The sequence below is a fragment of the Capricornis sumatraensis genome, chromosome 4, assembly GCF_032405125.1.
Source record: "Capricornis sumatraensis isolate serow.1 chromosome 4, serow.2, whole genome shotgun sequence".
Classification (NCBI taxonomy): domain Eukaryota; kingdom Metazoa; phylum Chordata; class Mammalia; order Artiodactyla; family Bovidae; genus Capricornis; species Capricornis sumatraensis.
In genome coordinates, this window is record NC_091072.1 from 121,631,149 (window position 1) to 121,645,886 (window position 14,738).

At 39.9% G+C, this 14,738-nt stretch overlaps 2 protein-coding genes across 13 annotated transcripts in view; both read right to left on the reverse strand.

Moving 5' to 3' along the window:
• The window catches only part of BICD1 (BICD cargo adaptor 1), a 244,969-nt gene that overhangs the window by 191,169 nt on the left and 39,062 nt on the right, over positions 1-14,738 (reverse strand). The window lies entirely within an intron of this gene.
• LOC138078158 (heterogeneous nuclear ribonucleoprotein A3-like) lies at positions 6,689-7,945 on the reverse strand. 2 transcript variants are annotated; one of them, XM_068970722.1, is made up of 2 exons: positions 7,126-7,945; positions 6,689-6,981 (listed from the first exon to the last, which is right to left on the reverse strand). In XM_068970722.1, exons 1-2 carry the CDS (start codon positions 7,943-7,945, stop codon positions 6,806-6,808), a joined length of 996 nt encoding a protein of 331 aa, XP_068826823.1. In that variant the 3' UTR covers positions 6,689-6,805. The 2 variants fall into 2 exon arrangements, with proteins under 2 accessions (XP_068826823.1, XP_068826822.1); XM_068970721.1 differs by having other exon boundaries at positions 6,689-7,945.

The window sequence follows — 14,738 nt, forward strand, 5'->3', positions numbered from 1 at the left end:
AGACATGACTGAGCAGCTTCACTTTGACTTTTCACTTTCATGCATTGGAGAAGGAAATGGCAACCCCACTCCAGTGTTCTTGCCTGGAGAATCCCAGGGACAGGGGAGCCTGGTGGGCTGCCTTCTATGGGGTGGCACAGAGTCAGACACGACTGAAGCGACTTAGCAGCAGCAGCAACAATATAACCTTGAGTAAATAAGCAAGATACAAACTGAATATATATTATCTTTTAAAGGAAAAAAACTATAGGAAAACAACTTTGTTGTTACCAACAGTTATCTCTGTATCAGTTCAGTTCAGTTCAGTTGCTCAGTCGTGTCCGACTCTTTGCGACCCCATGAATCGCAGCACGCCAGGCCTCCCTGTCCATCACCATCTCCCGGAGTTCACTCAGACTCACGTCCATCGAGTCAGTGATGCCATCCAGCCATCTCATCCTCTGTCATACCCTTCTCCTCCTGCCCCCAATCCCTCCCAGCATCAGAGTCTTTTCCAATGAGTCAACTCTTCACATGAGGTGGCCAAAGTACTAGAGTTTCAGCTTTAGCATCATTCCTTCCAAAGAAATCCCAAGGCTGATCTCCTTCAGAATGGACTGGTTGGACCTCCTTGCAGTCCAAGGGACTCTCAAGAGTCTTCTCCAACACCACAGTTCAAAAGCATCAATTCTTCGGCGCTCAGCCTTCTTCACAGTCCAACTCTCACATCCATACATGACTACTGGAAAAAACAAAGCCTTGACTAGATGGACCTTAGTTGGCAAAGTAATGTCTCTGCTTTTGAATATGGTATCTAGGTTGATCATAGCTTTCCTTCCAAGGAGTATAGTATGATTCCAAATAATTAATGTTATTATTTACATACATCCTTATTGTCAAATTCTCCACAATGAGCATGTATTAAGAATTTATATCAATCAAATAAAATTAGAGTATCAATCCACTTTAGTACATTGTGCATAATAAACCCTCTATTACTGCATGAATGAAAAGGAAACAGAAAGAATTAAATGAGATTTGTTACATTCTTACATAAAAATCTATTACAATAGAATTCAAATTTTATTTTTTAATCAAATAATTTCTATTTCCTATTAGAAAACAAAGCTTTGATGAATATGGGTTAGAATTACAACAGGTAACATTATTGGCAAGTTACCACTGGCCAGGCATGTGCTAAGCATATCACATTCTTTACCTCATTTATTCCTCAAACTTATATTTTGAAACAAGATTATACCCAGTTCCAGATTTGGAAGTTGGGGCACACAGGAGGGAAAGAGGATTTGATTTCAGATAGCATGACTTTGGAGCTTGCCCTCTTAACAACTACCCCATACATATTAATTATTTTTTGACACTGAAAAATCATAATTTACATTGCATTCTTCTAGAGATTGCTAAATGAATATAAACTTTCAAGGAGGCAAAATGGATACTGTAGGTTGGTGCTTAACATTCATTCTAACTTCTTTCTAATGAGCCTTCTTTCCAAGTAGAAGCTGGAATATTAAAAATTACGTTTTCTAGGACTGCCTTGCTGGTAGGTTTTTGAGTGTGATTTAGAGTCACCGTAGACACACTTTTGTGGGATTTAATTGGAGGAAGTAAGGCTGAGGTTAATGCTGGTTCTGCTGTCTAGCATGGTCATGGTGGAATTTTCCTTCTCAGTTACAATCCTACCAGAGACTGCAGCATCAACTCCCTTGCTTCACAGATGTTGAAGGGTGTGATGAGGGACATCCTTTTACTGGGCATATTACAGCAGGCAGGGCATGATTCTGCAACTAGCAACAGTATCTGCAATTTCCTGATCACGTTGGCTTCTTTACTGCGATCATGGTGGTATAACTCTGAAGCTGACAGCTTCCCAATATCAGAAAATTGAACAAAAATCCATGAAGAGTCACAGACGCATTAAAAAATATTCATCAGAGCATTCTATTTGTAGACACTATTCCGTAGTATGTGATGGGAATACAATCACAAGTAAAATATACATGTCCCTGTAGTTGGGGAGCTTTCAGCCTAGTTGGCGGGCGGGCGGGGGGGGGGAGCAAAAATTAACAAATTAATTATACAAATAAATGTTTATTTACAAATACTGATTACCCTTGAAGTTCAGCCTTTTATCTTACTCTCTGGGCAGTGAATATCATCAAGAATTTCTAGAATTCACTTTAACTTACTCAATGTTTAGTCCAGTTTATTGATCAAAAATTTCAAATTAAGGTAAGTTATAATCAGTTTAGATATCAAATAAAGACAAATTCAAGCCAGTAATGATGACAATGCAAAACTTCCAAGAAGATCTTCTGGCAAATAGCTACGGTTCAACAGTTACCGTAAGCAAAAGCATTCTCTCCTAAAGACAAAGAAAAAAAGTATAATCATGATGTCAGTGCTGTGGAAAATAATTGGTCATATTGACATGCCTTTAATGGAGTCTATGTCTCTGGTTGAATGACATTGATCTCACTAATGTTCTTTCTAATGTCAGCTCCCTTTCATTTGTTATACTGCATGCCATTTTTCAGCTTAGAAGGATTACTACTCAGCATTAGGATAAGTAATAATTTGGCAAGGTTGTCATCAGGCTCAAATTTTTGACAATGAGGTGGGGGAGGCATTCTGCAAGTCCTGTAAAGGATTTAGGTGAGTCTCAAGTAATATTGTCATCCAAATCTTCTTCTTTCTGGATCTGAATAGATTATGGGCAATATCAGGTAATATTGTGCATTAAGATTTCCAGACAAAAGATAAATATATTGCTCATAGAGTGGTAGAGTTAACCTATCCCATTAAAATAGTTTTTAAAAAAATAAATGATGTTAGATATTTATAAGGTTTTATCATACATAGTTTTGTTGCAAATAAAGCAAATTTGGGTAGGGCTTAAGTACAAGTGAAACATTATCTACCCTCATTTGTTTTAACTTAATTATATAAGGAGGAAAATGGAAAATTAGTACAGGTATGTGTATTTGTGTGTGTGTGTGTACGTATGAAAGAGAGAGAGAGGGAGAGATCTGAAACTTAATTATACAAAAATAGGTTTCACCAATAACAGGAGAATCTACTCAGTAGCTTATACATAATATACTCTAAATTTTTGCATAAATGAATGAATATAAAAGACAAAAACAATTTTAACTGGTACCACTGTATTTTGAAATAATTCATATTTTCATACCAGATTAGAAGGATTAAAATTGATTTCAATAAACTAGCTCTTCTTACCCAGATTTAATATTGAAAAACTCATGCTTCCTGACTGTCCAAAATCTGTACTGAGACGCAAAAAAAAATTTTTTTTTTAAGTGAGGCACTTCCATTTTCAAGATAAATGAACAAAATCTCAACAAGAGTGGTTACTTTGAACCATATTTATGGAATATGACATGATAGATTTTTAAAGATGCCTTAGCTTTCCTGGTGGCTCAGAGGTTAAAGCGTCTGCCTGCAATGCAGGAGACCTGGGTTCGATCCCTGGGTTGGGAAGATCCCCTGGAGAAGGAAATAGCAACCCACTCCAGTATTCTTGCCTGGAGAATCCCATGGACAGAGAAGCCTGGTGGGCTACAGTCCGCGGGGTTGCAAAGAGTTGGACACGACTGAGTGACTTCACTTTCACTTTCTTTAGCTTGCAACAGTTTAGTTTTGTGTTAGAGGTGTCAGATGCCAATACACACATGTCATTGTCACAACTGGGCAATATCCTCCCCATTTTGCAAGTGAGAAATCTCAGGCTTAGAGAACAATACTTCCTAAGAGTGACAACTGGGCATGGTGGGGCCTGGATTTGAACTTCAGCCTGTTAGGCCCAACGCATCCTATACAAAGAAAGCTCTGTGTTCCAAGTGGAAAGCCGTGTGACTCCTGCTGAAGGGGAAGCCCAACTATAGGTAGGAATTAACTGCCCTACTTCCCCCCTGGGCACAGGGATGGCAAGGCAATTGGAGAAGAATGTCAATACACCAGGGAAACAGAGTTCAAGCCAGAGTCCCAGTAAGATGGTTAACATGGTGACTTTTGCTTGGGGACATATATAACCAGCAATCATGGTGACATATCAAACACAGGGTCTTTGGATTCAAGACAATTCCAAATCCCACCTGCTGGTGAACTGTTTCTCTCTGAACACTTTGCCAGGATGGGCTCTTGGAACCAAGATGTTGGGGCAGCATTGACAGATGAAGAACAGTAAAGGCTGAAGCTAACAGGACTGGGAGGACACACAGACTTTGGTTACTGTACCATGATGTTACAGCAATGCCCGACAGGGCTACAGGTATGTGTAGCATTACTGAGTCTACAATGAATGGCCCTAGACCACTACATTTCTTGTAGTTTTTCTCTCTTCCTTCCCTGGCAGCCTACTGGGAGTCACTTTTTGCTGTCAGTATGCCTGATGACTGAGAGCAGCTTCTCCCTCCCCTACTCTCCCTATCAGCCTCTCCAAAAACAAACATCTTACCAATATAGCTAAATCTATATTCTAGAAAACTTGTAAACCAAACTTGTACTCATATCACTGGTCCCATTCTTTCATTCATTCTCACAACAGACATTTCTTAAGCATCTTTAATCAAAAGTGGCAGGCATTGTGCAAGGCCCTAGGAAAAGAACACCAAAGACCAAGTTTCTGCATTTGAAGAGCTCATAAACCAGCAGGGACAGAGAGGAGGGACTATGAAATGACACTTCAGGACCTCACAGGGGCTGTAACAGAGTTCTGTACAAGTGTGAAAGTTGCATAGAGTTGGAAGCAAAGCTCTCATGAGACTCCTGGAGGGTTGTTGGCAAATAAATTACATGAACTTCTCTGCATCCTGGGACAGGGGCCAAATCCGCCACCATAAGAATTTAAAGAAGATGAATAGCTAACATTTGTTGAATGCTTACTCTGTGTCAAAGGTATTCTTTTCACATATTAACTCATTTAGCTCTTATGAAACCTTAATGTGTTGCTATTATTTTTATTTTCCTTTTACATCTGGAAAATGAGCCACAGAGAAGTTAAATAACATGCCCAAGCTCATACCACTAGAGATGCCATGATCTAAAACCAGGCAATCTAATTCCAAAGCCCACACCTTAACTACTTAACTATATTACTGCCTCAATCCTCAGCACACAGTAGGTACCCAATAGTTAATGGTCATATTTAAATTAAATGAACTTTGTGACATCTGTTGGCTAAAGGTCCTTTAGGTACTAAAGGTACAACTGTAGAGGAGGCCACCCTTATTACCAACCTTCATGTATATTTTCATTTGGCATCAAAACCCTTTGGGGATTATTATCCCCATTTTGCAGATGTAGAGACTGACACAAAGGGAAGTTAAACTTGCCCAGAATCACACAGCCAGTCCAAGGCAGACAGTGGATTTGGTCCAGGCAGTCAGTCTTCAGAACCCACACTCTTAATCACGACAGCAAAGTGAATATGGGAATTTTTTTTTTAAGTGAATAGATGAAATAGTAAATTTCCAAGGTAAAATTCATTAAGCTACACCCAATGAAGACAGGAATAAAAGGAGAGAGAGATTGAAAGAATACCTAGGAAATAAACTATAATGCTGAGAAGACAAAGAAATGGCTAAGAAGATTTAGGGCTGGATGCCTCCTAGTACCTCCCAGTAGGTACCCTTGAGCCCCCAGAATCTTGTTTCCTTCCAAGAATGAGCAGGAATGAGCACCCTTGATTTATCACTTTTAATATTTGGACGTAGACTGTGCAGGCTTCTGTTTATCCTCTTGTCCTAGGCCCCCAAAGTGCTTAGGGGTGGCTCTGAAAATCTATTAATGTAAACTAGCCAAAATAATAACACAACACATGCATTTTGCTCCTAGACAAAGAGGTTTATCCTACTGACATTTCATCCATTCTACAGAAGTTAGATTCCTCAGCATCCATAAGAGTGAATCTGAGTTCTTCATTAACATTTGTATCTGTACACAAAGGATACTACAAAAAGGAATAAGCATTAAAAAATGAAATTCAAATGGACACACAGAGGCAGGGATCAAGTACTTATTTCTGAAAATAAGGCTCTAGACTCAAAATAATTATAATAGTACAGAAGTGTGACTTCTAAAGAACTTCATCTGTTGAATTAACACCTAATATTTTAAAACATATGCCAATTACACCCACATTTGTTAAATCTGTAAAAACCAGACCTTTCATTTAGAAAAATAATAATTATAACTAATATACACATACCAGTAATTATATTTCAGGCAACAGTTTAAAGTATTTTATATTTACTAACTCATTTAGTGTATGTACATGTGCACCTGTCTCTCTATATATGTATATACATGATACACACTCACACAAATATATTCAGATTGACAATAGCTAATTTATGCTAATCCAGAGAGACAGTCACGTTAGCCATATTGACTTTTTTTTTTTTTTTGAAAAGTTAAAAATTCCTTAATTTTTTATTCCTGGTACCACTACCACAATTTACAGGGCAATATACCTGATGTAATGAAAAGAAAAAGAAAAAGAAAAAGCTACAACAGATAAAAGACCTCAGGAATGTACATCTAATTGACACTACATTGCATTAATCAATAGCTGCACTTTTTGCAAACTGTGGCTATGACAGTCCTGAACAAGAAGGGCTTCCTGTTTAAGCTGCAGTAACTTTTCTCACTATGGATCATCGTGGCAGATTTTTACAGTTCCTCTAACGCATTTGGGATGACTGTCTCAAAGTAACCTGCAGCTTTCCTGACAACTCCTCGCTCTCTCTCCTGCTAAGAACTGTAGCCCTTTTCTTCTGAGTTTTTAGAACCTTCTGCTACCATATCCACCACTTCCACCACCAGATCCATAACCACCACCATAGGGACTGCCCGAGCTTCTTCCACCAAAACTACCCCCTTTCATGGGTCCATAATTTGACTGCTGTTGTCCACTATAATTTCCAAAATCATTATAGTTTCCACCACCACCATAGTTACCTCGAAAATTTCCTCCTCCATTGTAACCGTCATATCCTCCACCACCGCCACCATATCCACCACCTTGGTTTCCATATCCTCCTGGTCCACCACCACCGTAACCTCCTCTACTACTATAACCAGGACCACCGCCATAGTTGCCACCATCACCTCCAAATCCATTATATCCACCATCACCTCCTCCATAACTCCCTCTGCTGCCACCACCTCCACCACCATAGCCTCCTCTTCCACCAAAGTTTCCACCACGGCCAAGGTTACCTCCACCACCTCCAAAGTTTCCTCCACGACCCATAAAGTTGCCAGATCCACCTCCACGACCTCTTTGTGATCCAGCAGACTGCATCTCTTGTTTAGAAAGGGCCTTTTTCACTTCACAATTATGCCCATTAATAGTGTGGTATTTCTGAACAACAATTTTATCAACTGTATCATGATCATCAAAAGTTACAAAAGCAAATCCTCTCTTTTTCCCACTCTGCCTGTCTTCCATAACTTCTATGGTTTCAATCTTGCCATACTTTTCAAAGTAGTCTCTCAAATTATATTCTTCTGTATCTTTTTTAATACCACCAACAAAAATTTTCTTCAGTGTTAGATGGGCACCAGGCTTTACAGAATCCTCTCTAGAAACAGCTCTCTTTGGTTCCACTACACACCCATCAACCTTGTGCGGTCGAGCACACATTGCGGCATCCACTTCTTCGACACAAGAGTAAGTCACAAAACCAAAGCCCCTGGAACGTTTTGTTTGGGGATCTCTCATCACCACACAATCTGTAAGTGTGCCCCATTTCTCAAAATGTTCTCTTAAGCTATCATCTGTAGTTTCAAAGCTCAAACCACCAATAAATAGCTTTCTCAACTGCTCTGGTTCCTTGGGATCATGACCCTCCTCCCCCCGGCGGCAGCGGCGACGGCCGGAGTCAGGCTGGGGGCGACTGGGCGGCGGTTTTACCTCCATTTTGAGATCGGACTTGCCTCTTCCAACTCGAGTTCAATCCATATTGACATTTTTGGTCAGATCATTCTTTGTTTTGGAGGGATGTCCAATGCATTGTAAGACATTTAGCAGTCAGCAGCAATCTCTAATTGCCATGGCCAAAAATGTCTCCAGACACTGCCAAATGTCTCCCAAGGTAGAGGATGGAGACGAAGAGGGCAAATGACTCCCAGTTAAGAACCAGAAATACATACTAATTCATTCTATATATGTATATAGGGGTGGAGATGTATATATATATCTATATTATACATCTATAGAGAGCGAGGAAAAATGATGTATAAATTTGCATGTGTGTGTGTGTGTGTGTGCTAAGTCACTTCAACTGTGTCCGACTCTTTGTGACCCTATGGACTGTAGCCTGCCAGGCTCCTCTGTCCATGGCATTCTCCAGGCAAGAATACTGGAGTGGGATGCCATGCCCTCCTCCAGCGATCTTCCCTGACGCAGGGATCGACTCTGCATCTCTTCCATCTCCTGCATGGGCAGGTGGGTTCTTTACTACCAGTGCCACCTGGGACGCCCTATGTATAAACGGATAAATGGTGGTGGTGGTTTGGTGGCGGTTTAGTCACTATTCGTATCTGACTCTTGCAACCCCCTGGACTGTAACCTGCCAGGCTCTTCTGTCCACAGGATTCTCCAGCAAGAATACTGGAGTGGGTTGCCATTTCCTTCTCCAATAAATAGATAAATATGTATAGATAAATATGTAAAACCCCACAAGGTAATACATACATTTTACAAATAAGAAGACTGAGGCACAGGGATGTTAAGTAATGTCCCACAGTTTAGCAAGTAACAAACCTAGAATTAAACCCATCATTTTTACTCTGGAAGCCATGCTCCTAAACACTGAACTACACGGTATGATATAAACAATTTAAGAAATAAATAAAAGTCTAAACTGAAGTCTACAGCTCCTTCTTGGAAGACAACATGGTACAAAAGATCACAGTATTTGATGTCTGGAAAATCTAGTTTTGGCTCCTATCTCTTCTGGTTATGTACCCTCAGGCAAATTATTTACTATGTTATAGCTCAGTTGGTAAAGAATCCGCCTGCAATGCAGGAGACCCCAGTTCAATTCCTGGGTCAGGAAGATCCGCTGGAGAAGGGATAGGCTACCCACTCCAGTACTGTTGAGCTTCCCTTGTGGCTAAGCTAGTAAAGAATCTGCCTGCAATGCGGGGGACCTGGGTTCGATCCCTGGGTTGGGAAGATCCACTGGAGAAGATAAGGCTGCCCACTCCAGTATTCTGGCCTGGAGAATTCCATGGACTGTATAGTCCACGGGGTCCCAAAGAGTTGGACACAACTGAGGGACTTTCACTTCAAACACAAAAATAACAATTACACCATAAAATAATTTTGAGGATTAAATGATTGTAAAAAGTAATCTACAAGTCAGAGAATTAGCTTGACTACGAAAATACTACTTGATTTGCAAACGTCAAGTTAAAAGATATTTTTAATATAAATTTATTTATTTTAATTAGAGGTTAATTACTTTACAGAATTGTATTGGTTTTGCCATACATCAACATGAATCCACCACAGGTATACACGTGTTCCCCATCCTGAACCCCTCTCCTTCCTCCCTCCTCATGCCATCCCTCTGGGTCGTCCCAGTGCACCTGCCCCAAGCATCCAGTATCATGCATTGAACTTGGCCTGGCTATTCATTTCATATATTATATTATACATGTTTTAAAATAGGCCAGTGGCATTTATACAGTCAGCAAAAAGCTCTATACAGTCAGCAAAAAAAAGACCAGGAGCTGATTGTGGCTCAGATCATGAACTCCTTATTGCCAAACTCAGACTTAAACTGAAGAAAGTAGGGAAAACCACTAGACCATTCAGGTATAACCTAAATCAAATCTCTTACAGTGGAAGTGACAAATAGAGCCAAGAGATTAGATCTGATAGAGTGCCTGAAGAACTATGGACGGAAGTTTGTGACATTGTACAGGAGGCAGTGATCAAGACAATGCCCAAGAAAAAAATATGCAAAAAGGCAAAATGGTTGTCTGAGGAGGCCTTATAGATAACTGAGAAAAGAGGAGAAGCAAAAGGTAAAGGAGAAAAGGAACGATATACCCATATGAATGCAGAGTTCCAAAGAATAGCAAGAAGAGATAAGAAAGCCTTCTTCAGTGGTCAGTGCAAAGAAATAGAGGAAAACAATAGAGTGGGAAAGACTAGAGATCTCTTCAGGAAAATTAGAGATAACGAGTTGGTGATGGACAGGGAAGCCTGGCATGCTGCAGTCCATGGGGTCACAAAGAACTGGACACGACTGAGTGACTGAACTGAACTGAAGGGAACATTTCATGCAAAGAAGGGCACAATGAAGGGCAGAAATGGTATGGACCTAACAGAAGCAGAAGATATTTAGAAGACTTGGCAAGAATACACAGAACCATACAAAAAAGATCTTCATGACCCAGATGACCACCATGGTGTGATCACTAACCTAGAGCCAGGCATCCTGAAATGCAAAGTCAAGTGGGCTTTAGAAAGCATCACTACAAACAAAGCTAGTGGAGGGGATAGAATTCCAGCTGAACTATTTCAAATCCTAAAAGATGAAAGTGCTTCAATCAATATGCGAGCAAATCTGAAAAACTCAGCACTGGCCACAGGACTGAAAAAGGTCAGTTTTCATTCCAATCCCAAAGAAGGGCAGTGCCAAAGAATGTTCAGACCACTGCCCAATTGCACTCATCTCACACGCTAGCAAAGTAATGCTCAAAATTCTCCAAGCCAGGCTTCAACAGTATGTGAACCGTGAACCTCCAGATGTTCAAGTTGGATTTAGAAAAGGCAGAGGAACCAGAGATCAAATTGCCAGCATCCGTTGGATCATAGAAAAAGCAACAGAATTCCAGAAAAACATCTAATTCTGCTTTATTGACTATGCAAAAGCCTTGACTGTGTAGATCACAATAAACTGTGGAAAATTCTGAAAGAGATGGGAATACCAGACCACCTTACCTGCCTCCTGAGAAATCTATATGCAGGTCAAGAAGCAACAGTTAGAACCAGACATGGAACAACAGACTGGTTCCAAATTAGGAAAGGAGTACATCAAGGCTGTATATTGTTACCTTGCTTATTTAACTTATATGCAGAGTGCCTCATGTGAAATGCTGGGCTGCATGAAGCACAAGCTGGAATCAAGATTGCCAGGAGAAATATCAATAACCTCAGATATGCAGATGACACTACCCTTATGCCAGAAAGTGAAGAGGTAAAGGGCCTCTTGATGAAAGTGAAAGAGGAGAGTGAAAAAGCTGGTTTAAAACTCAACATTCAGAAAATGAAGATCATGGCATCTGGTCCCATCACTTCATGGCAAATAGATGGAGAAATAATGGAAACAGTGACAGACTTTATTTTCTTGGGCTCCAAAATCACTGCAGGTGATAACTATAGCCATAAAACTTAAAGACGCTTGCTCCCTGGAAGAAAAGCTATGACCAACCTAGACAGCATATAGAAAAGCAGAGACATTACTTTGCTGACAAAGGTCCATCTAGTCAAAGCTATGGTTTTTCCAAAAGTTGTGTATGGATATGAGAGCTGGACTATAAAGAAAGCTGAGTGCCAAAGAACTGATGCTTTTGAACTGTGGTGTTGGAGACGACTCTTCAGAGTCCCTTGGACTGCAAGGAGATCAAACCAGTCAATCCTAAAAGAAATGAGTCCTGAATATTCATTGGAAGAACTGATGCTGAAGCTGAAACTCAATACTTTGGCCACCTGATGCAAAGAACTGACTTATTGGAAAAGACCGTGATTCTGGGAAAGATTGAAGGAAGGAGGTGAAGGGGCCGATAGAGGATGAGATGGTTGGATGGTATCACCGACTGGATAGACATGAGTTTGAGCAAGCTCCGGGAACTGGTGATAGACAGGGAAGCTGATGTGCTGCAGTCCGTGGGGTTGCAAAGAGTCGGACACAACTGAGTAACTAAACTGATTGAGTAGCATTTACGGGCCGTGCTTCCCTGGTGGTTCAGGGCTAAAGAATCTGCCTGCCAGTGCAGGAGATGGCGGGTTTATTCCTGGGTCAGGAAGATTCCCTGGAGATGGAAATGGCAATCCACTCCTGTATTCTTGCCTGGGAAATGCCATGGACAGAGGAGCCTGGTGGACTACAGTCCATGGGTCATAGGAGTCAAATACAACTTAGCAACTAACCACCACCACCAGCAAAGCATTTATCCAGTATAAAACAGTACCATAATTTTTGAGAAATTGTTTTGAGAGCTAAAACGTAAGAATTTCCTGAGATTTATTCTTATATCACAACATTATAGTGTCAATACTGTCAAATGGGTAGTAATCTTAAGATACAAAATCAAAAATACATTAGTAAACAGTGCATCACACACACATCACAAAACAGTATCACACACTGCATGACATGAAACAAAATCTCTTATATGCACATATTTAAATTTATGTGTGTGTTAGTATTTACATTTATATGTAATGTATATGTAAGAATTTTTTACTTTGCAGAAGAGAATTCAAATAGTTGGAGTTTTTCTTGAAAACAAGTAATTTCAAATGATTTGTTAAGAATACAAAAAGTTTCAACTGCTTCTAGCTTCAACTGCTGTGTTACAGCAGCTCTCCTGGTTGATCTATACATATGTATTCTGAAATACATACCTGTTTTGCCTGTGGTAACACCAAGACAAGCTTAGAGATGTCATCACAGTATAATCTCAAAGTGTAAACTGACAGGCAGCTCATAGCTCTTTCAAAAAGAATAATACCAAAATACCAAAAAATATTTGAAATTTTAGGGGAAATAGTCTAGGCTTCCAGTACCAAATAACTCCCACAAGGCTGTTCACACAGTGATCTCCCAGAGTGTCCCATCTGGAGCCAATACGATCCTGCTGTGCTTTGCTTCAGTGCTTTAAGCGCATCCCTAGACTTCAGCAGCATGATAGCTGGGAACCCGAGCCATGGCTAAAACCGCCCTCGGCTCTATCCCATTACTAATTCATCCCTGGGGCTGGGCCTGAGCTGTGCTGAGGAGCAGAGATGATGGCATTGCATCCCTGTAGGTACAGGCAGGCACTTTGCACACACGGATATTCAATGAGAGCTGTTTACCTGCTGCCTGGACTGCAGTGAGTCTTAATAGCGCACACAAAAACCCTGGAGGAGCAACCATTTTTAAGTGCAGTTTTACTGCAGAAAGGCCTGAGTCTGCTTCTGTCTCTTTACAAATGTCTGATAATCCACTCCTGTCACGGACTGACAGGAGCTGCTATTTTCCTTCCCGCCTTTGGGACAGACCTCAGGAGAGTAGTTATCTCTCAGTGGGCAGCAACAGCAATGGCTATTTCAAGAACGCACTGCAATTTGAAAATGTTATTCTCCAGAGTTAAAAAAGTCACCACGGAACTACTTCTCTGAACTATATTGGTCAGTAGGATTCCTGGATAATTCCCAATAGGCTGGTGTCACTGGAAGGGAGGGCTTAGTACCTCTAGCCAGACAGTTGAATTTGAGACCCTTTCAGGGTTACATATTGTAATAAAGGGGCAGAAAATTTTCAACAATTTCAAGTCATTGTTATAAAACCCATTTAATATAATCAAATATATCTTACTATCTAAACACATACTGCTCCCAACAGTTTATTTTATTTTAATGCAGTTGAAACATTAAAAATAAAGCATTTTTTTTTTCTCTTAGGATTTTGGAGTACAAGCAGATGTATGAAAGAAAGGCACTGCTATTGTGATAGTCTAGAACACCAATAGCAATCTTGCTTTTCACAATAATTTACCTTTCTTTGTAGGGTTCGAATTTTTTTTTTTTTTACCATAAACATTTATTAAAGAAGATACTTTCATTTTGAGATGTTCTTATCTCAGTGGAGAAGAGGGCTATATTATTCTTTTTGAGAATCTTAAAACAGTGGGTCCTTGAAATAGATACGACAATTAAAGAAAATTCAGCCGAAATAGCCTACTAAAGGTTGAATTTTAATCTCCATAGCTGGACAGCTGAAACCCTCCTTTTTGCATATCAATTAGATGGAGCTGCTCATCATTGTACCTTATGGTGTTACAATTCACAGATGGTTACGCCGGGGATGGATGCATTTCAGTAACAGTTTGAAATGCCCCTGGGTAATAAGAAGTGTAAATGATTGCTATGTCTTTGAAATAATGTGGACTGTTCGTGGCTGATAGGGTACAGCTGTGGACAAAGTCCACATTTGCTTTGAGGCCCTGTCTGCACTGTGAATTAAATAAATTAAAAAATATGTTCATTAACTGGAAAAAATAACGATAAATTGTATTCCAGATACTTGATTTTAAGAAGACAACAACTTCTTTTTTTCACTGCATTTCAAGTAAGAAAAGCAAAAAGGTTAATTTTGCAGATGATCATTTCTCTGCCTAATTGCAGAAACAATATGGGGTAAAATGCTTGAATTAGGGGAAAGCCTTAAATGGGTTCATTTTAACTGGATGCAGAATAAAGCAAGACGTTTATCCACAGTACAGATATTATTTAGTGTATGGTTAAGTTAATTTATAGTACCAGGCTATGCTGAACTATACACAGGATATCAAATACTTTCCTTCTCTTAAGAAACTGAAAATCTGCTTTGATAGAAAAGAGTCATGCATACAAGACAAAACATAATAAAGTATTAGGTTACAAGCACTACAGGCCGTAAGACCCCAGGAATTTGAGGAGAGGAAAGGAG

Coding starts and splice junctions, on each gene's coding strand:
- LOC138078158 (XM_068970721.1), bottom strand. CDS start 7,945: ATGGAGGTAAAACCGCCGCCCAGTCGCCCCCAGCCTGACTCCGGCCGT.